Source organism: Anoplophora glabripennis, unplaced genomic scaffold, assembly GCF_000390285.2.
Source record: "Anoplophora glabripennis isolate ALB-LARVAE unplaced genomic scaffold, Agla_2.0 scaffold712, whole genome shotgun sequence".
NCBI lineage: Eukaryota > Metazoa > Arthropoda > Insecta > Coleoptera > Cerambycidae > Anoplophora > Anoplophora glabripennis.
Genome location: NW_019416960.1, coordinates 92004 through 114751, shown reverse-complemented (window position 1 = coordinate 114751; position 22748 = coordinate 92004). Strand labels below are relative to the sequence as shown.

At 32.5% G+C, this 22748-nt stretch overlaps 1 protein-coding gene across 1 annotated transcript in view; it reads right to left on the bottom strand.

The window, feature by feature from the left end:
- The window catches only part of LOC108911444 (proto-oncogene tyrosine-protein kinase ROS), an 84181-nt gene that overhangs the window by 8162 nt on the left and 53271 nt on the right, over positions 1-22748 (bottom strand). Inside the window, exons 3-16 of the mRNA XM_018716383.1 lie at positions 15638-15697; positions 12649-12969; positions 10392-10640; positions 7164-7305; positions 6987-7103; positions 6628-6934; positions 5599-5808; positions 5221-5540; positions 4666-5165; positions 4419-4605; positions 2113-2433; positions 1876-2054; positions 1425-1820; positions 42-1341 (exon numbers count right to left, since the gene is read on the bottom strand). Coding sequence (XP_018571899.1) covers positions 42-1341; positions 1425-1820; positions 1876-2054; positions 2113-2433; positions 4419-4605; positions 4666-5165; positions 5221-5540; positions 5599-5808; positions 6628-6934; positions 6987-7103; positions 7164-7305; positions 10392-10640; positions 12649-12969; positions 15638-15697 — 4609 coding nt within the window. The remainder of the gene's footprint in view (positions 1-41; positions 1342-1424; positions 1821-1875; positions 2055-2112; positions 2434-4418; positions 4606-4665; positions 5166-5220; positions 5541-5598; positions 5809-6627; positions 6935-6986; positions 7104-7163; positions 7306-10391; positions 10641-12648; positions 12970-15637; positions 15698-22748) is intronic.

The window sequence follows — 22748 nt, the reverse complement described above, 5'->3', positions numbered from 1 at the left end:
TAATAAAAAACAAAGTATAGATGAAAATCTATTTTACTTACCACCTGGAGCAGTTTGGAAAATACTGGGGGAACCAACTAGAACTTCATTAGCATCAGTGAAGTAATTACTTAGAGATACCGACACAACATAATTTGTGTATGGCTTCAGTCCTTCTAAATCAACATTTTTGTCAAAGGATAGTTTTTCGTTACATTCTTCTACATTGGAACAATCTAAATCATCATTATTATATATCCTATAGGAAATATTATATGCAATTGTAGCCATTGAAAAGTTATTACAGTTTTCATCGATAACTGCATCTGGCATGCAAATATTTAGTGATGTAGCCGTTTTGTAATTTAAAGAAACTGTAAAATTGTTATATTGTTTTGGACTCAGGCATTCTTTTGAGGGATAAGGCTGCATATGTTGCCCAAAAATATCAATGTCTGACACGTTTATTTCTTTAGATAGTATGTTACCTTCTTGCTTCTTATACAAATAAAGTAAATTTTTGGAGGGATTTGTCCAGTACAAAGTTCCAGTGTCAGATTTTAAATTGTCCAAAGATAAATTGTTATTAATAATGGTATTATTTGCTACTACATTACAAATACAACCATCTTTATCGGTTGAGATGATGTTTAAAGTGTATGGATCGACAAATACAAATAGAGGCTTGGTCACGGTATCTGAATGATCCACAGTGAAAGACGGACCGACTTCTTGGAAAAATGTACAGTTGCAAATTCTTATACCGTCTAAATCTTTCCTGTTATGGTTGTGTTGAGAGAAAAATGGCTGAATTTCAGTTCCATCGATATTACTTTGCATTAACTGAAACCTTATATGATCAGTCGTTTCAATCCAATATAACTTTTTGGTAAAAGGGGAAACTTCAATTGATGTTATATGTGACACAGTATGAAAAACTTCCTCATTTTTGATAACATTTTTATCAATACGGTTTAAATCTAATTTGTAAATAAACATCTCACTACCTTCATTGAGAGTTGCAATATAGTATAAACTTCTTCCAACCCAATCTAGTGTTAACCCCTTTGGTGTTCCCCAAATATCAATTATCTTCACCGGATTTTTTGTTAAAGTGTTATACATCAACAATTCATTTCTAATATTTATCCAATAGAAGTTATTTTCTTTCATTAAATAAGCAAGTTCTATTGGATTTGCTGTTGTATCTATCACAGGATGACTCTGATTTGCGTCAATATCATCGATGAAAATTGATTCTGACGATGCAACTAGGAGAGTAGGCAATGGCTTTTCCTGACTAGATATGATCGAAATGGGATCGGCAGTTGCTCCTAAACCGATTTCTGTGAAAGCTTGGACCTAAAATAAATAGTGAAAATTCAGTGAATGATTTGCTATTAATTGGCAACTGAATAATAATTAAAATTATTAAAGTAAATTACCTCAAAGTAGTACATTTTGTTGTTTTCCAAATCTCTAACTTTGTACTGAGTTTCATTAGACTCGGTAACAATATTTTTACAAACATCTATTTTTACATCATTCTCCATATACCAACATGTTATTTTGAAGCCTTGTAAAAGTCCATTGGGGTTTAGTGGCTGATCCCATCTGAGTATTACAGACACATATTTTTCCTCATTTGGAGAAATGTGTTCAAACATGACATAAGCTCTCAAATTTCTTGGTGCAGAGGGTATTGAAGAGGGTGAAAATATTTCTGATCGTACTTGAGGTGATGTACCCCAATATGTGAAAGCCCTTATAGTTACATTTAATGGTGTAAATGGACTTACATAATGCCAGTATTTAACAGAACAAATTGTTGTATTTATAATCTACAAAGAAATAAATAAATATGAAAATGTATACCTAGTATGTTGTATAGTTTACAGTTGAGTCACTCTTAGAAGGACTATCAATCTGAACTTCATAGAAGACTGTTCCATAGTTGACATTTTTTATAGGATTCCAAGTTACATTGAAAGATTCAGAGGAACCAACTACTTTTATGGATGTATTATTTAACATTTCTGGTATTACATTGATTTTAGTGCCTGGACTACTATTATCTGAAAGAAAGTAATGTGGTTAAAGACAAACTGCAACTATTTTACTATTTGTTCTAACTTGGTAACATGTGTAAAGATGAATCCACTAAGTACACCATATTTAAACCCCATATGTTTTTTCCGTTTATAGTGGCAATATTTTTCCCTGACAAATCGCTTATAGCAGCATTTTTATGGTCCTGTAGCCAAAGTAGACGTTTATGAAAATAACACAAAGGTCCTTGCATGCTTGGTTGTTGTAACACAGAGACAATTTCTGCAGTGTATTTTTTATCGATCCAATAACCCTGCATCGGTGCTTTGTAGAGGTTAGATCCTTCTGATCCTCTAACAATCCAGTATACATATTTTTCGTCCATGTCCAGTGTCAGTCCCATAACTAATGAAAACAAAAGGAACTGTACAGGTTGTTTCCGATTGGAAAAAATTAAATGGAAGAGTCCCTGTTCAGTCTTATGTGGGGTGTTTTATATAAAATTTTTTATTCAAGCCTAAAAAGTTACAATCTTTCTTAGATAGAATATATTTTAGGGGATAGATAGACATGTTTTTTGACTTTTCTCAAAAACAGCTGTAGATACAAATTTTGGTATGAGAATAGTACTAATAAAGCAAAAGTTACCTCCCCTGAAAATTTAAATGAACTTCGCCCTATAACCATTCTTCCTACTCTTTCCAAAGTTTTGAAAAGGATCGTAGAAAACCAACTACGAGATCATATTGCTAAATATTACATTCCTCCAACTACACAATCCGGGTTTAGAGCGGGATATAATATATATACAATTATCTATACAAGCAATTTCTCTTCAGTATTACAATATTGTAAGGCCCATATGTATGCTGATGATACACAGTTATATAAATTTTTTGAAAAAAAAGATGAATTAAAAGCAATACAGGAAATTAATACTGACCTAAACGCACTGCTAAGTAATTAATCCGAATAAATCATCTGTTATGTTGTTTTTTTCAACATTGTTGTATAATACTCTGATAAAAATTGATAATCTATCTTTACAACCGACACAAAAGGCAAAAAACCTGGGTGTTATATTCGACAATAAGTTAAAGTTCACCGATCACGTTTCTTTCATTCTGCAAAAGTCTTATCTAAAATTAAAAACATTATACCAATGCAGACATTTATTTGATATAAAATTAAAAACATTACTCTGTGATTCTCTTGTTTTAAGTCTCTGTTTATGATTCTAATCGCCTGCAAAAGTTACAAAATTCGTGCTTATGCCTTATATATGGAATAAGAAAATTTGATAGAATTTCACATACATTAGAAAAAGCCGAATGGTTAAATATGTCAAATCGTAGAAAATTACATGCACTAACATTATTTCATAAAATTATAATAAAAAGAAGCCCCCTTTATCTTTGGAAGAAAATTACAACATTGTACAAATATTCACAGTACAAACACTCGTCAAAAAACTGCTATAGCCAAACATAAAACACAACTATTTAAAAAACTCCTATTCATACAAGATATTAAAAGAATATAATAACATTCCTGTCTCCCTAAAAGATATCTCTTTAGCCTCATTTAAGAAAAAAATATTTAAAAATATATTTAATGACCAGTGCTCAAAGTTAAGTAAGTACGTAATATTAAGTTTATATATCTAAATTTAAGTTAAGATTATTTGTACAGGTTTGGTTATTGTTTTTGTTAGATATTATACATAAAGGCATTGTATATTTTTTAAATGTTTCATATATACTGTTTCTATTTTGGGTATAGATTGGGAAAAATGTAAAAAAACAAATTTTATTTTTCTAGGTCTTTGAGGAAGAACAGCTTCAGCTGATCAATGACCTATTGACCATACTAATTATAGAACTATAATTTGTAATTTTGGTCAATAAACCTTATTATTATTATTATTAAAGTACAACTATATCAATATATTTCTGATTTTCTTGAAACTCTTCGAGGAACTGACAAAACCTAATGCATCCCTTTTTTTTCTGTTTTTTTTTTTGTTTTTAATGCAATCGAAAATTGAGATTGAAACGATGTGCTTTTATAATTGATATCTCTAATTTTTGCCATTACTAAACTCTAATGTGTAAATGATTTTCTAGTTTTTTTTTTTATAGAGGGAAAAGGACAAAATGATATAACTTATATCAACTTTTTGTGAAGCGAGAAAAAGTCGTTACTTTTCAGTGTCAATTCATTAGTATTATGTTCATGCCAAAAGGCAAATTGAAAAACATTTCTATGTTCCACTTAAAAGCAGCTGTAACTTTTTAACTGGCATACCCTCATAAAAATAAACAAGGATGTCATCCTTTAATTTTTTTAAAACATCCATAAATATATGAAAAAGAAATTCAAATTTGTACTTTGTTTGCCTGAAAAAAACTGAACGTTATGGTACTCTGTTCTATCCGCTCCATTCAGATGGGCACATTCAAGCTTAATACCAGTCGACCAATAGATGTAGGCTTTTATCGAATCGACATTTACTTCTTTGGCTAATACTGTTAACAAAGGTTCTTGTTGAGTGCCATTAAAATTGCCACGGATAATCTGTAAATGAATTATTTATTAATTTGCTGTTGATGAATTTACAAATTTTTCAATACAAACCAGTTGCTGTTTTGGATTTGACCAATAAAGTTTTTTGCCTATCCAGTCGACTGCAATGCTTCCTACTGATTCCATATCTTCCAATTGGCCCGTTTTATGTGATGTCAAATTGTACCAGTATACATGTGAGTTATTTGTCACTAAATACAATTGGTCCTTGAACCAAGCAATGTCAGTAAAGTGGAATTTCTTCATTTTGCTTCTATGTATGACTGTTTCAACATTCTCTCCAGCAGCATTTGATTTCAAAAGCCCTTCTGCCGCCGACCATAGGATGATAGGATTTTTATATCGATTTAGAGTAATTCCTCTAAACTCTGACGACCATGGGCCTTTACCAGACTTTGTGTAAGCAGCAACTGTTAAAACATACTCAGTATTTTCCTTTAAATTATCTATGGTAAAGTGTGTTGTATTAATATTATTATATGTAATAACTTGTTTATTGTCAACGTCTTTTACAGAAATTTCATATGTCCAATTTTGCCATGCTCCTTTACCTGAAATATAGTCGCGTTATATTTGAATCAAAGTATTCATTAAAGTTAACATTACTTTGAACACCTAATAAATGGGGCATCTGCCACCTAGCTTTTGCAATATTTCTTGCAAAAACAGCTTCAAGATTTGTAGGAGGGTTGATTGGTACCGGCCATGGTTGAAAACTTGGTAAATTTATGAAAACTTTCTTGTAAGAGCCATTAGTTAAATGAGGTATGGTATTGTGAAAGTAACTGTCATAAGCTTTGTGGTACTCTTCATTGAACACATCAACCCCATCAGTCCAATAAAATTTTCTGTTAGCTGTTGCTAGAGAAATCACTTTTTGCAATTGGGAGTTCGTTACTGTTGGTCTTAGGTCAGAGATTACAGTCCTTAAATAAAATAAATTATTAGGTATATTTCATAAAGTTTTTCTTGTACTTTACACACCCATCTAAAGATACAGACATGATTGTATTTCTTCTTTGGTAAGATACAAGTAAGGTAAAATACGTATGGTCAACAGTAAAAGCACCCAGTTCAGTATCATTCAACAGCTTTTTAATTTTTACTTCATGTTTGATTCCATTGCTGATATCAGATATGTCCAAACGATAGAGTCCTCCTCTGTTGTAATCTTGTACTGTCCAAAATAAATATCTAAAACAATGTACAGTAGATTTTAATACTACTGTATTATAAAAATGTACTCAAATTCTAGTATTTATTTTTAAACAAAGTTTGGGTTAAGGCGCGGCGGTGGCCGAAGCGGCCAGGGCTTGCCTACAGAGGCGAGCCAGGGCTGTGCGGCAAAACCGTAGTGGGTTCGAATCCCGCACGCGGCAGGAAAATTCTTTCGAATTTTCCTGTCGTACCATGGATGTTTGTGATTGTTAAGGTGGAGGGTAGTGTAAGTTAGCAGGCAAAAAGGGCCAAGCATGGCCTAATTGCTGGTAAGCTTCATTATCTTTACCTTTAAGTTTGGGTTAAATCTCTAAATACTATTCAAGGATCTCATCAACTGATTAAAGAATTATAATTATCCTAAATATTTTGGGGTTTTCCATCGATGACTTTTGAACTAATTGAAAGTAGAAGCAAACCAACTTTATTACAGGGATATAAGGTTTGAAAGATCTATCTCTAAGACAGAATTGGCCAAAAGAATGTACTACAATGAGCAAAAATGAGATTATCAATTGCTAGATGAACAATCCTTGCCCGAAATTATGGTATTTTTGGTCCTATCTCCGTTATGATAGACTTTTCAAACTTTATATTACCATAATCTAAGAAATGGCTCTATTTAATCTAATAAATATGCAGATACTCATAATTGAAGTCATTTATATGTACATACTACTACACAATATTTTACACAGAACTTAAACAACTGTTTTAATTTTCAGATTTTCAGTCAAAATATAAATGAAAACTATGTTCATTTATTCGAAAAACATAAGAATATGATAATATTACCCACTAAATGGATCAATCTGGATTGAAAATGGCTTCTTATTGAGACCAGCGTAAGCTACAGCTAGATTACTGCCGTCAAGGTTACACCTTTTGATAATGTACCTCGAAACTTGATATTTGACTTCACCTAAAATGTACAACTGATCATTAAGCCAGTCCACTGTTAAATCCAGTGGTATAAAATCTAAATTTTGAGGCTTAAGTACATGAATTTTTTCCTGTGCACCTTCCATTAAAGGTGTTTTTGATACATATCCATCTGAATCGGCTATGAAGAGCAGTTTCTTGCTTAAATGGATACCAAAACCTATGTAAAAGGCACATTAAATGTCTTCTAATAAATTTATATATTGGTTTACCTTTGAGCTGAACTTTGCTGCGATATAAATCAACAGGTTCGCCTAGAATATGGGTGAGTTCAAAGATGCTGTATTCAGTGCCTAGGATTAAAATGGGTTCTTCGTCTGTATCTCTCACTAGAATTTTATATAGATAAGTATTAAAATAAGTATCTTGGTGATGAATGAATTACTAACTCTGAGGTTCTGACGGTGTAGATACAATAGCTGTTGCAGCTGGGCCAGATCCATAGTTGTTTCGCATGCGAATATCAATGGCGTAGTTTCTTGAGGGCTTTACATTACGAACCATATAAAAAGAATTTTCTGGTGGTATATCCTGTACATAAAAATTAAATATCTAGTTGGTATTTTCGTTATCTTTATGTCATATCAGTAAATATTTATTATTACGACAAATAATAAGCGAAGAGCTAGAGAGTAAGGAAAAGCATGCTATAAGATATACAAGAAAATTAGAAATAACATTAGGACTTAGGGAGGAAACCAAGTAGAATTTGTTTGCATTAGTAAGCTGTGCTCTAAAGTAGTTTTTTTGCCAACGGAATAATAAAATGGTACGAAAATTTTAAGCTAAAATATAACATTGATTGCATATACTTTTAAATACAGACATTTTGAAAAAAAGCACTTTATTGTTTTATTACTTGAGTACATTTAGAGATTGTTCAAGATAATATACAGGGTGTTCCTAAATAAGTGTCGCAACGGAAAACTGTAAATTCCTCTTGAAAAAATAAACATTTTTTTCCTCTTCCATTTTCCTCTCCGGGCTTTCGTTTTCGAGACACACGGTGTCTAAACTTTAATTTTTTTTTTTAGTTTTTTACCAATATCTTAAGAACCGTTTGAACTACAGGACAGAGCTTTTGTTCACGCATTACCACTATTAATAGCTACTTTTAGGCACCCTTCTCGAATTCATTGGACGTGCCAGTGGTGGAGAATCGAACCGCCGGTTGGGGACATCTGAAATGCATCCTTTATAAAATCCATGTCAATACTATCGAAGAGTTGACCGATAGGGGTGATAGCGGCAGAAAGAAACATGATTTGAAGACGTAATGCGTGCATTGAGGTCCGCGAACGTATTTTTGAACAGCTTTTGTAAATTTTACTCGCCAAATTGATAAAAAAAAGTTAAAATCCTATCTGTTGTTAAATTTCGTTAAAATTATTAATTATTACTTACTACCTACCTATTTTTTGAATTACAAAAGATTTTCGAAACGTTAGGAAAATGTGTGTTTGTTCATAGAAAGTCATTTTTCTTGAAAACGGTTAACTTTAGAGCAATGAATCAAGAGAACTCTTTTTGTGTAAAATTCATTGGCGCTTCAAAATTTGCTGTCAAATGTCAATTTTTCCACTGGCGTAAAAGTTAGGGGAAAAAACCGTTACGATATCTTAAAATATCCACCACTTTCACGTCCAATGAATTCGAGAAGGATACGAAAAAGTAACTGTTAATAGTGGTAATGTGTGTACAAATGCTCAGTTCTGTAGTTCAAACGGTTCCTAAGATATTGGCAAAAAACTAAAAAAAAATTCAAGTTTTGACACAGTGTATCTCGAAATTTACAGTTTTCCGTTGCGACACTTATTTAGGAACACCCTGTATATTTAATAAAAATTAATAAATAAAGCATTTGGTGGTCCTTTGAAGGGAATTAGATTTTTAAGAAAATGTTTGAAAATAATTACAGATTGATTATTTTGGACAGATTTTAAAATCCGGGTGATTCCACAACTAAAGGAACTTATAAAAATATTTTGAGATGTATGATATTTCATAAACAAAGGCTGCATGTTGAAATTTTACTGATGCATCTATTTACATAAACTAGAATTTCTTGAAAACTGTTAATTTCAGTAAAAATTAAACAAAAGTACCTTTTTCCTAATGGTGTGAAGATCTACAGTAACTTTTTTAAAAGGGAGTAAAAATAAAAAAGTTGGCGATAAAATAGTGAAAGTCGCTTCCTAAAATGATCCCTTATGCAACAATATGGGATTTGAATAATAAACAAAGATTAGTCTTCTGATGTCGTAAATCTAAGTGTCAAATATAAATAAAATATCTAAAGCCTAATATTAAAAAAAAACAATATTTGCCCATCCCTTTTTAAAGAGGTAAGCATTCTATTATCCGTTTTCGGAAAAGCTCATATACAAATGTACCTTTATCTTTTGGTTAATATTGGTAAACAATTTAGGACCACCATCTATGATCAACTGTAGGTACCATTAAAAGATGATACTCTAGTTTTTCTTTTGGTAAAGTCCTTAGATTTAGATTAGGATTGCATGCTTCCAATATTGGTGAGGGTTCCAGGATCTAGTTCCGGTATACGCATGACATATATATTTTTAAGTTTTATTTACTTTGTAGATACTGTCTCAGTATAATATACAATAGACAGTGTTTTAAAGTAAATCAAAAAATTAAGGATGCATTTTTTTCTGAAAAATTAAGAATCTTTCATGTAAACAAATCTAAATCTGAATATTCCTAATTTTCCGGTAGGAATTGCCTTCTACAAGAAAAATAAAAGGAAAAACGTTTGAATCTAATGGGTTTATTATTTAATTTAATATATAGTCTAAAAGCATTTAATAATACCGGGCTATACTGCCACAATAGACTCTGTTAGATTTAGATATGGGTATCTCAGTGGCCATTCTTTTTTATATAATTACTATTGACGTAGACCAAATCGATAGTTAAATGTGTAATAACGTAGGTATTGGTTAATTCTTAATATATGGATGGCAAATTAAAACCAAATTTTTACTAAAAATTTTAAAATTAAGACTAAGGCTAGAGTTAAGTTACTTTCAACTTAAGACCAAAAGCTTTTTATAAACTCAAATATTAAAATTTTCCAACATTTTTAACAAACTTTTCATCTAAATAAAAAAAAAAAATATATAAGCTATAGCATGATCTCCGACAAAGTTATGAGCAGTTTACTTGAAGGGAGAGGGTATTTAGGAAAGAGCTAAATCTGCTTATTTTGATCGTAGGATGCTATGATGATACATAGAATATTGGACACCCTGTATAGATATTAACAATACCTAAGTTGAATATATTCTGGTTTCTGAAAATGTGTTTGTTATTTATAACAACGACGTTTAAAATTTGTAGCTTTGAAATTACGTCGATTTTTCTGCATTTTGCGCCGTCGATATGCTCACCTCAACATTTCTTTTGCTTGTGCATAGCTTAAAATTTGTAATAAACGTTCGAAAGATAGAACTGAGATTAGAATCTTCAAGAAAGCGTAGTAGACTTTATTTTTCATAACAATGCATGTTTATCTTCAGTTAAAGAGTAGAAAATGTAGAGAAGACAAAGCAGCAGCGAAGAGTCAAGCAGCGCTGGTTAGATCGTTATCACACCTTGACTTCTGAATGAACCTCGGGGGAACTATCGGTAATGTGGAGCACGTAGGAGAGGAGAGGGCCGTGCGGGAATGGGCCGGGTTCCCAGCTGATGCTTATACTTGTGGAGTCGACTGGAGTGGCTCGTACATTCGTTGGCGGGGACGCCGGGACGCCTGAGGCCAGCGTGCTGATCACGAGGCTAGGAGAGGATACGATGGGGTCACCGTGGTGGCCGTGGTAGCCAAGGATGAGCGCCACTCGGAACTGAAAAAAAGTAGATTTGCTCCAAATAATCACTCATTAATTTCTGATATAGGTTTGCAAATTCCACTATTTGCTAATGACATTAACCTGTTTACAAATCAAATTCAACTCTTTGCAAACCATGGCGACTATACTCGGCGGCCGAAATTATAAAGAGTGACTAATACATAATATAAAAACACTATTACCATAATGCGTATACAATATAAAATGATTTCTATACGGTTCAATATTATTTATCTTTGTGCCGCTCGCCATGCACATCGGTAGAATCTATAATCGTGTATAAACTGAGTTAAACTGAACGTCGATCTATATTTTATCTCTGTCTTTTGCACTTGGCAGGGAATAGGGAAATGCTTTTTTAGTGGGTGTAAACGGACTTGATTTGCCCGACCTGAGAAACGTCATAGCATAAGCGTAGACGAGGGGTCTAATTCCATGGCTATAATAAATTTATAAATTAAAAAAACACAACTGGGACGTTTTAAAATGCTGTAATAATTAAAATTGATCAAAGTGCCGGTTATAGCAAACCGTAAAAAATATTAGATGTTATGTTTTATTATGTTTTTTCAATATTTTCTATACCTTGTTGCTTTTTACGCAGACACGCCAATGGATTTTCGTTCCCGGCACGCTTCATCCCCCTTACTAGTCCAAGAGCTAGCGATGAATCTCTATCTATAATTTTGGCCGTCGAGTATAATTCGTAATACGAAAGTATAACATTTTATAACTTTCTGTTAGTACAGACTGTATAGAGGGTGATTCAGAACTTATTAAAAAAAAATTCTGGGACTTACAAATACAATTTTGTAAAGCGAAAATCAAAAAGGGCAGTTCGAAAATAATTTAAAAATACACTTCTGCACGGTATTGTTAACTGGTCCACTGTAAAACCTGACCTGGCACAATGTAACCGTCACGGCGACAGTGATAAAAACGGACAAAAACTTGAAATTCAACTAATTTTGCCGCTATTGTTATTATTAATTAATAAAATTAATTTGTGGTTTTAAATAATAAAATAATTTGGCATACTCGATGTTACAACTGTTCAAAATTTTGTCCACCGATGTGTAAACACATTTGGGTCCGTCTTACTCAGTTTCTACGAACTAACATAAATGCTGTTTTATTTCAGCATAACACAAATGCTTTACCATAATACAAATGTTTTCTTGCTTTACCATAAATTAAAACGATATCTATCAAGTCCGAGTTGCTATACACGCAAGTCATTTTTGACACTAACTATTAAAATACTATTGTAAACACTATGACTACGACGGCTGTAAAATGGGATTTCAGTATTCGGAATCGCTGAGGCCACGTGGTTCTCCACGCGTATTACGAATGACGCTAGAGACTACAGAGTTGTCCAGCTATGTAATGGTTGAAAGTACTACAACTTCAATAATTTTTTTCTCGGTAACAATAAGGATTTTACAATTTTTTTTTACGATACCGACTCCATTTCTCATGCCGCATCTATTTCCAAATTTTTTTGGATAAAAGTTGTGAATCACCCTGTATTGTCGGTAAACGATAAAATTGTGTCAAAACGTGCTTTATTCGAGCTTCATTTATGACTTAAAAATAATTTTTTATATCAGTATTGATGGAGAAAAAAAATGTACACCACTGATTTTCTTAAGTTTTGAAAATGAGAAAGTGTTAAGTATCATTAAAAAATTAAAAATCTTGACTCTTTTAAAGTCTAGTTAGTAACTGCCATTTTTCCACAAATTACAAAAGAAATAACGGCTACAGATAAGCCGAGAAAACCATGTAATCGTTGATGTTTCGTTGTTTTATTACATATTATTCAGGACTATAACTATGGTTATTACCTGAAATATGCTAATTGGATACTTATTTTATATTTTGGTAATAATCAAACAAAAACAAACCAAGGCAGTATTTTTTGATTTAGTGATTCCTCTACAGAATAACATTTGTAAATTCTACCATTACAAATAATTTTGAAATCTTAGTTACTTACTCTATATTTCGTATACGGTTGCAAGTCTTCGACGAAAAATATGGTACTGTCCTGGTCCCAACTAACGTTCCTACAGTACTGCCACGAAGCGGAAAGTTCTTCGTACTTCCACTGAAGGTGACAACTTAACCCTGCTTTCCGAGCCACCGAGAAGTTCCACTCCAGTTTCAGGGAAGTTGCGCTTAAGGAGTCAGCCAAGAGAGCCGGTGCTGGGGGAAGCCCCAGGAGAACTCTCAGTTGGGTAAAATACTTCGTTATGGCGTCGTTGCAGCCCATCACGCAGTACAGTTCTTTAGTTGTCGGTCTCTCGGCAGTGCTATTCTATAAAAATTTGTTAACAAATCCTTTACAGTGGAAAAATATGCGACGTAAATCGAAAATAGCAATTATGGGAATTAAACAAAAATCTTTTGATATTGAGAGTCGTACTGTGTCTTTAACTTTACAATTAAAACCATTTTACTTGGTGTGTCAAAAAGGTTGGGGGCACGCTTGATCATAGGCTCATGGGATCAAAACAAGACGAAACGTTTTGTCTATACAAAAGTCAATTTCTACTGAGATATTGTCTCTCATTGTCAGTGTGGTACAAATGACCAAAAAACTTATACACATATAATTTTAAAACAGTTTGAGATACATACATCTTTATTTACTTAAGAGTAATGTATTACTAGAAACTGAAAGAAAATGACATACAGGGTGTTATTTTTTGGGGTCCCCGTCCCATTGACGATAACATAACTTTATTCATCTTTAAAGATTTATTTATTTTTTCAGAAATTTTAATATCTAGTAAGGATTTCGAATAAAATAGAGAAAACTTCTGCAATAAATGTAGTGAAATATAGGGTATGCAAGAACTCTATTCTTATTTTTTGGGGAAATGAATGTACACAAAAATAATAAAAAAAAGTGGACCTTTACCCCTTAGGAAACCTTTAAACCCGAATATTTTTTTCTTTTTTTCTAGAAATTACATAGGTATATCAAAATTTCATAAGAGACAATGTTTAAAAAACAAGGTTTTATTAGAAAATATGCACATATACGTGTATAAAATGGTTATTGGACAAGGGAAAAGGATGGAGACCACAAAAAATACACACTCCTTATGCCATTATCTTATACCGTGTGGAAGAAAAGTATGGAATAAATTATTATTGCCATTAAGTTTTGTTCTATAGGATGGTGATTTTGTAATTTAAAGAAACATTTTTCCACGAATCTAAACTTCTACCATGTTTAATTGTTTGTGTGTAACGGCGTCATCTGAATTTTTCGTTCACATTCTCGTTTTCGATAACATGTAAAAAATACAGACAAATGGTATTCCTCAGTATCAGCAAAAATTTATGAATATATTTTATAATTTTCAAATGAATGTATGTACAGTTCAGAATATAAGAGCACAGACTGTATAGCTAGCTATTTTGTCTGTGATAATAGGATATTATCGCATGCTTTTATAAAACATATATCAACAGTTTAGTTTAGCAGTTCAATTAATATCACTCAGTACATAGGTATCTGAAACCCGATCTCAAACCTTACATGACGGAAGTCAAGTAGATGTTACATATACTGAATTTCAGAAAGCATTCGATTTTGTATCATATGATCTCTTAAATCATTATAAATATAAAAACAAACTTTCAATTTTCTTAAATTACAACTTTTTGCATACCAGAAAACAGTAGTTATGTGTCTATATGTGCATCCAATTATTTCATTGCTGTCTCTGGGTTTTAATCTTCGACCACTATTATTTCTAATTTACATTTACAGTCTAACCAAAATGATTACTATATCATAATATTTATTTTTTGCAGATTACTTAAAAATTATATTAATGTCGAAATCAATTAAATACAATCATTTCCAAATGATTTAAATAAAATATATCAGTGGATGTGGGATCATAACATAAAATATGTTTTGCTAAAAAAACTCCTTTATTACGAATATAAAATAAATGATATAATAATTGTATAATTTACTTGTATTTTGATATAATGCAGAATGCAGTCCAGGATTGAAACAGTCAGGGATCTGAGTACACATTATAATTTCATATATAATATACAGTGTAGGATGGCTATAATGAAGGCGTCTAATAGTCAACGCCCATTTCGCCCTTCCACAAATAAGAAGTGGATCTTATTTGTGGAAGGGCGAAATGGGCGTATTAGATGCCTTCATTATAGCCATCCTTGTCTATCACATGGATTTCTATGGCTTACTTTATCGCTCTCACGTAACTTGTGATAGACCATCGGTACTTTCCTACACTGTATATGAAATTATAATATGGAAAAGACGGAAAATATTTTTATTTTTCATTTTATGAGAAAAAAACGTTCTTAATTAAAATTTTTGCTTGTCTTTAAAATGCGGTTGGCATGGAGAACTTTCATCTTGCATGTACAGGGTGAATATAAAAATCGTTCAAGAATAAACCGCCTTTATTTTTAACTACAGGGTCGGAAAGTCCCCATGGTTCATCGGCCGTTACGTGAGAGCGATAAAGAAAGTCATAGAAATCCGTGCGATAGAGAAAGATCGCTATAATGAAGACGTCTAATAGTCACCGTCCATTTCGCCCTTCCACAAATAAGATCCACTTCTTATAAATAAGATGATCTAAATCTTCTATTTTTAATCCCGCAGAAGTCTATGGTTAAGCGTGTTCCCGACTTTTCTGGGCACCTGGTAAAGAGGCAACCAGAAATTTGCCTCAAACATGTTTTTAAATTTTCTGTTTTTGAATTTTCATAAAAAAATGTCCAATGGACAAGTTCCTGACTACTTCTATGTGTGCAATTTTAGTTTATTCAATTTAAAGCAACAATGTGAGTGTGTTTTAATTAATGTTATTTAATCATGCTTATACTAATAGGTCAACTATTGCATTACTTATAGAAGTAAATAGATTTTTTTTTGGTTTCATAACTTTAATTACCCATCAAAATAAATATTTATTACTTACACATGCATCTTGGCATGTTAAACTTAGAGCCTTTCGCCATAACTTGCATCCTTTGGCACACTGAAATAAAAAAAAAATATGAATCAGATTAAAGACATAGGTACAAATATTGTATAAACAAATATGCCTTTTAAAAATTGGACATTTAACTTAAATTAATTCAACGAAACATGTTTAGTACCACTGGCAATAAATGAATAAATAACAAGAGAAGAATAATGCTCGTTAGTATCCACAAACTCAATAAAGTGATACAAAATGTATGTAATAATGATAACATATTTAGTCAATTAAAACTTACTAAAAATTAAGTAAAGAAAAATTAAAACACTAGGTACAGATCCATTAAAAAGATATCTATTTAACCTTGTATTCTAAATATCATTGTGATCATTAACTCTGTTATATTATTCACCATAAAGGACTGCCTAGAAAACGTTTCCATTGTTAGGATAATAATATCATCTTTCAGGATAATAAATATTTACATATCTCCAGTGACAAGTATCTTTTCCAACAACTGTTTCCGTGTCTTTATTGTTTGCAATAGTTTGGATGTAGAAAGTTTATCATAAACTATTGCCGCAGAAATTTTAAATTTTCTAAGAGGCAGTAAAGGATAATTATTTTCGGTCTTTTAATGTATTATGGCTAAAAGATACGTCCTTCAGTGTAGAAACTTTTATGTTTTGGTGAATGCGTTTAGACTTAAATTGGAACATGTATAACTCAATCATCAAGAGAAAATATCGCAAAGGGGTGGCGTATATTGTACTAAAGTGGCAAGCACAAATAGGAGTATTATCTTTTTGCTCACTTTTGCACTGACGCAGCGGATATCCTCCCTATGTGCCATGCAGATGACACCATCCGCAAGAGCAGTGTTTTCTTGGTCGATTAGAGTTATTATTCAAAAGAGTAGTGCATAATATGTGACATCAATGGCCATACGAGTGAATTGAGTCGATAGGCGTGCGACTCTTTTCAGCTTTTAAGAGCGGATGCTACAATTAGTATGCGTATTTGTCTCGAAAGCAAACGCGACGCTAATTAACTGACCACTTTCCCACGAATTTGCCCACCGTTCAGCAGAAATCTATGACAGAAGCTCGTAAATGAAAGTGTAATAAGGGGTTTGTTTTTGGAAAAACGCAGGGACACGTCTATTTTTATTTTTAACTGAAGTTTTTCTGATGGGCATTCACGCATACAGGGTGGTCCAAACATAAGTTACGACAATCAACGTATCATTTTTTCAAATTCAATACTTATTTTTTATTTCAGTTTTGAATTTTACACCGAATTCTAAGTATGTTTGATGTAGGACCATGTTCTCTACCTAAACACAACAGTTATCGAGAAATTTACGATTTATTTATTTATTAATAAAACAGAACAACAAATCAAATTAAATGTTCAAACCCCACAGGAAAAGAAAAAATAACAAAAAATAGTGACCCCATTGCCAGTAGGTATGCAATGTAATAATTTTAACAATTTTTTTGAATTAATATTTCAAGATAATCACAAATATCCGGTTCAATTGTTGAGCAGAGTATTTTCGACTTGATTTCTGAAGTTCTGACGATTTGGCTTAAAATAAGTAGGTAATTGTCAAGTGCAGTTGTAAAGCTTGAAAGAATGTTGTGTTTAACTGAGAAGCAACGAATAGGAATTATGATGATAGCAGGATATGGCGACAGTACTCAAACACAAGCTGAAGTTTGCGAATTGCTTAATGATAAGTACCCAGAGAAGTCTATTACACGATCGGTAGTTAGTAAGTTAGAAAAAAAGTTTAGAGACTGTGGCCACGTAAGAAACAATTACAAAACTGATTATAGATTAAAGAAGTCTGCTTTAGTTGTTACTGTTGCTGCTGCTGTTGTAAATGTCATCGCTGTCGTTGTTCCTATTGTTGATTTTGTTGTTGTTGTTTTTGTACTTGTAAGGAATACTCTTATTATAGATTAAGTAAGTCTGCTTTAGTTGTTACTGTTGCTGCTGGTGTTGTTGTTGTTGTTGTTGTTGTTTTTGTTGTTGTAGTTGTTGCCGTTGCTGTTGTAGATCAGTAGCATCAATAACGACGACAACAACAGCAGTGGTAATAACTACAACAACTACTTGTGCTACTACAGTTCCAGAAAACGCACAATTGAATGTTTTGCTCGATTTACAAGAAAATCCTCACAAATCAACTCGACAAGTAGCTGCAGAACAGTCAATAAGTAAATCTTCTGTTCTAAAATATTTACAGAAGAACAAATGGCACCCATACAAAGTACATGTAGTTCAAGAACTTATTGAAGATGATCGCGTCCGCANAAAAAGTTTAGAGACTGTGGCCACGTAAGAAACAATTACAAAACCAACCAACTGATTATAGATTAAAGAAGTCTGCTTTAGTTGTTACTGTTGCTGCTGGTGTTGTACATGTTATTGCTGTCGTTGTTGTTGTGGTTGTTGTTATTGTTGTAGTTGTTGCTGTTGTAGATGAATAGCATCAACAACAACGACAACAACAGCAGCGGTAACAACTACAACAACAACTACTACTACTACGGCAACAACAACGACAACAACAACAACAACAACAACAACAACAGAAGCGGCAGCTCCAGCAAGATCAATAACAGCAATAACAACGACAACGTCTAATCCAAGGCAACGATGTTGATAACGCTCTTAAATCTTGTTACTTGAACTGGTTTCCTTCGTTGACATTATCCGTAAGGAGGATACGAAGCATTTTACCGAGTTCGCAAGGAATGCTTTGACTACCACAGTAAGGAATACTCTGATTATAGATTAAAGCAGTCTGCTTTACTTCTTACTGTTGCTGCTGCTGTTGTAGATGTCATTGCTGTCGTTGGTCCTATTGTTGATTTTGTTGTTGTTGTTTTTGTACTTAGTAAGGAATACTATTATAGATTAAAGAAGTCTGCTTTAGTTGTTACTGTTGCTACTGGTGCTGGTGTTGTTGTTGTTGTTGTTGTTTTTGTTGTTGTAGTTGTTGCCGTTGTTGTTGTAGATCAATAGCATCAATAACGACGACAACAACAGCAGCGGTAACAACTACAACAACTACTTGAGCTACTACAGTTCCAGAAAACGCACGATTGAATGTTTTGCTCGATTTACAAGAAAATCCTCACAAATCAACTCGACAAATAGCTGCAGAACAGTCAATAACTAAATCTTCTGTTCTAAAATATTTACAGAAGAACAAATGGCACCCATACAAAGTACATGTAGTTCAAGAACTTATTGAAGATGATCGCGTCCGCAGATTAGAATTTTGCGAAATAATGATGGATAGATGCAATGCCAACTCGCAATTTNACAGTCAATAACTAAATCTTCTGTTCTAAAATATTTACAGAAGAACAAATGGCACCCATACAAAGTACATGTAGTTCAAGAACTTATTGAAGATGATCGCGTCCGCAGATTAGAATTTTGCGAAATAATGATGGATAGATGCAATGCCAACTCGCAATTTTTAAGTAAGACAGTTTTTTCCGTCGAGGCAACATTTTGTTTGAATGGTTCGGTAAACAGGTACAATTTTCGATATTGAGCACCAGAAAACCCGCACTGGAGTATGGAAGTCTTACACAATTCCCCCAGAAAGTAAACGTATGGGCCGGAATTGTGGGTACCTTAATAGTGGGTCTCTTTTTTATTAAGAGCACACTTAACTCTGAAAAATATTTAGTCTTACTACAAAATTACATAATACCCAGTTTAACTGCACTTTATCCGAATGGTGAGAACCCAAATATACCGGCAGATTCGATATGGTTGGGATGAAGCGCCTCCACACTATTCGCGAAGAGTACGAGATAACCTTCATAATATTTTCACAAATAGATGGATCGGAAGGAGAGGTTTTATCGAATGGCCAGCTAGGTCTCCAGATCTAACCCCATTGGATTTTTATGTATGGAGTTAGCTGAAGTCTGAAGTCTACTTCAATAAACTTGAAAATATTAAAGAATTGAAGAATATAATTAGAGCAGAAATGCAACAAATCCGGCCCCAAACGTTAACTGAAGTGTTACGAGAATTTGAAGTTCAACTTAACTATTGTCAGGAAGTTAATGGTCAACAATTTGAACATTTAATTTCATTTGTTGTTCTGTTTTATTAATAAATAAATAAATAAATAAATAAATAAATAAATAAATAAATAAATAAATAAATAAATAAATAAATCGTAACTTTCTCGATAACTGTTGAGTTTAGGTATAGGATATGGTAGGTACATGGAAAAAAAAATAGGTATTTCTATTTGAAAAAATGAAGATGATTGTCGTAACTTAATTGTGGGCCACCCTGAAAAACAGCAGTCAAAAATAAATATCGACGTGTGCGTGTTTCTTTCCATAAAACAAACCCCTGAATTTTAAATGAATTTGTTCCAACCCAAGCGTCCTCACTGTATGCACCAGGAAAATTAGCGAAAATAAAAGGAAAACTCGAAAAAAGTCCTATCCGCGAGATTATTGTAAAATTGTCTAAAGGAACATAATACAAGACATCTCTCGTCTTGTGAGTCAAAAACTTTTAGTAGCTAACTTTTCTATTTAAACTAATAAGTGAGGAAATCAGTTTTTTCACTTTGCAGGGAAAACCATCAATTTTAGCGAAAAGTGACTCACAGACAGCTTATAGGGAGTAAAATTATCTACAAAATGAGACTTGTTAAATTCAAATCGGTTAATAAACAAAAAAGTCATGCAAAAAAAAACAAGTGCCCATTTTTTAATTTGTTTATAACTATCGCATTTATTGTTAAAATTTTATAAGTTGAGGGTTTTGTCATACTTTAAAAGTGTGCCAAAAGTGGGCGCTGTAGGTGCAATAGTTTTCGCACAATTCTATTTGTTTATAGCGGAGGCTCCAAAAGTTATGAACTTTAAGCCTCTGTACAGGCGTTAATTTTCAACCAAACATGATTCTGAAAGCGTCATTGTAATCTTAAAGACGTAATTAAACGACCTATTAAAAAATATCACCGTTTCTTTGACATTAACATTCTCAAATTGTGCATTAAAGAACCGCGAGTTTTTCGCTTATAAACAATTTGAATAAAATTGTTGCTATTTATGCTATCTCACCGAAAATAGATGCAATGGATAGCTGGCAAAAAAATACAAACTTTTTTAAAAAAAAGCACCCTCTACGACCAATAGGAGCCAAGATAAGAATTTTTTTTAATCGTAGCGTAATTGTTTATAAATATTAAGCCTTCAATTTTTTGCAAAATACAGTTTACGACGTAAACTACGATTTCCCGTGAATTGCACTGAAAAATGTAGAAAATTAATGACTCACGAGCCCTCTAAAGAGAAAGTACTCGCTAAGTAAACGGTCCGGCGGCAGGCGGTGTGGTAGTGGGGGAAGCTCGTCCAAGCGGTCGCGCGCGCGAGAAAAGTTAATTCGAAATAAATAATAAATAAAATAATTTCGAAATTGAAATTTTAATTAATATTTCGTTTAAGTTTCTACGATTAATAGAAGCCGAGATATTGCAAAATTTACAGCGCACATCAATTCGAACTTTAACTAGATTTAACTGGACGAGAATACAGGACCGGCTTCGCCACGTCCGACACTGATACAATAATTTTATGACTTATTAGAGTATTGGAACGAAAAGGCCTGTAATGTTTAGTTACTGGCCTAAATGTAAGGATTAAATTTTGAAATTGGGCAATGTAATAGGTTGAGTGTTTGCATCATAAAGTCTTAATATTATAAACTTGATAAAACATAACTATTTACATACCTTGAACTTGTTTATTATACGGTGAATTTAAATATCTACCATAAAAAACAGCTGTCAGTCAGAATATCCATAGCTCAATAAAATTACCTATAAAAATATCAACAAATACTTTTAACTACGTATTTTAAAGAAGCTGCCCACCAAAGCATACACGTATACAATGGTGTATTTATGGTATAACATATTTGTAACTTTCATAGTAGATATTAGGTTTAAACGTTTTCATACTTTTTCGAAGTTTCCCTACACTTCAGCAGACGATGTTACAATATCCTGCCTTTCCTAAGAAGAGCTAATCAGCATATTCTACGACCTAAACAAGAAACATGGAGCAGCTTTTAAAAATTGTCAACAATGCACATGTTACGATCTGATCGGAACACATATACATATTATCATTTGTTGAACTCTATCGAACAAAATTCAGAAGTAAGAAAAACATGATCGTTAGTAGATAAAAAAACTGATCTATAATAACTTATTTATTTTAACAAGGGAAATGCTATTTATAAGTACTCTTACATTTTATATAGTTGGTTTATAGGGCTATATATTATATAAATACTATACATCCTACATCCTACTATTGAGTTAAATATAGCTAAAGTTAAACAAACAACAGTTTGCGAAGCCCTACTTAACAATTAATGATTTTCCCCACACACAAAAGGTTTCACGAATTATTATAAAACTTCATTTTACAACTACAACTTACAAACCTACAATCATCCTAGATTTATTTAACATTTAGTTAAGTGTTTTTTTTATTATACATGTAAATTTTTAAGTTTTTGAATTTGAATAGGCTTTCCTTGCCTTAACTGGAGATTTGTTTGCTTCAATACATGATAAATTTTTAACCGAGTAAAAAGTGACAAAAAGAAGTTGTAAGGAAATTTTTTACAAGGATGAGGATTAAATATTTCTTTTAATTCATTTTTAAGTTTGTAAATAATATGAAAGCAGAAAACAAGATACCTAACTGTTATAATGATTTACCAAACGTTCACTATGATTCATAAAACGAAAAGACGAAAACCAGACCTGGCAACGAGATGCCCAACTAGTGTCGACCTTCTCTTGTTTTCCATTTCACTCATTTGCGTGTCTCCTGTTGTCACTGACAAAGATAGCTAGATATGCGAGGATGTCTATAATTAAATCAGTCTCATAAATTTACTATAGTTTACTATTACCTGCGCCAAGTGCATCATTTTTCACTCAAATTGTATGTCCCTGGCGCATAGTGACAAAGATAGAAATTTGGTCGACGGCATGAATGAATGTGAAAACTCTTATTAGTTTATTCTCTTTGGT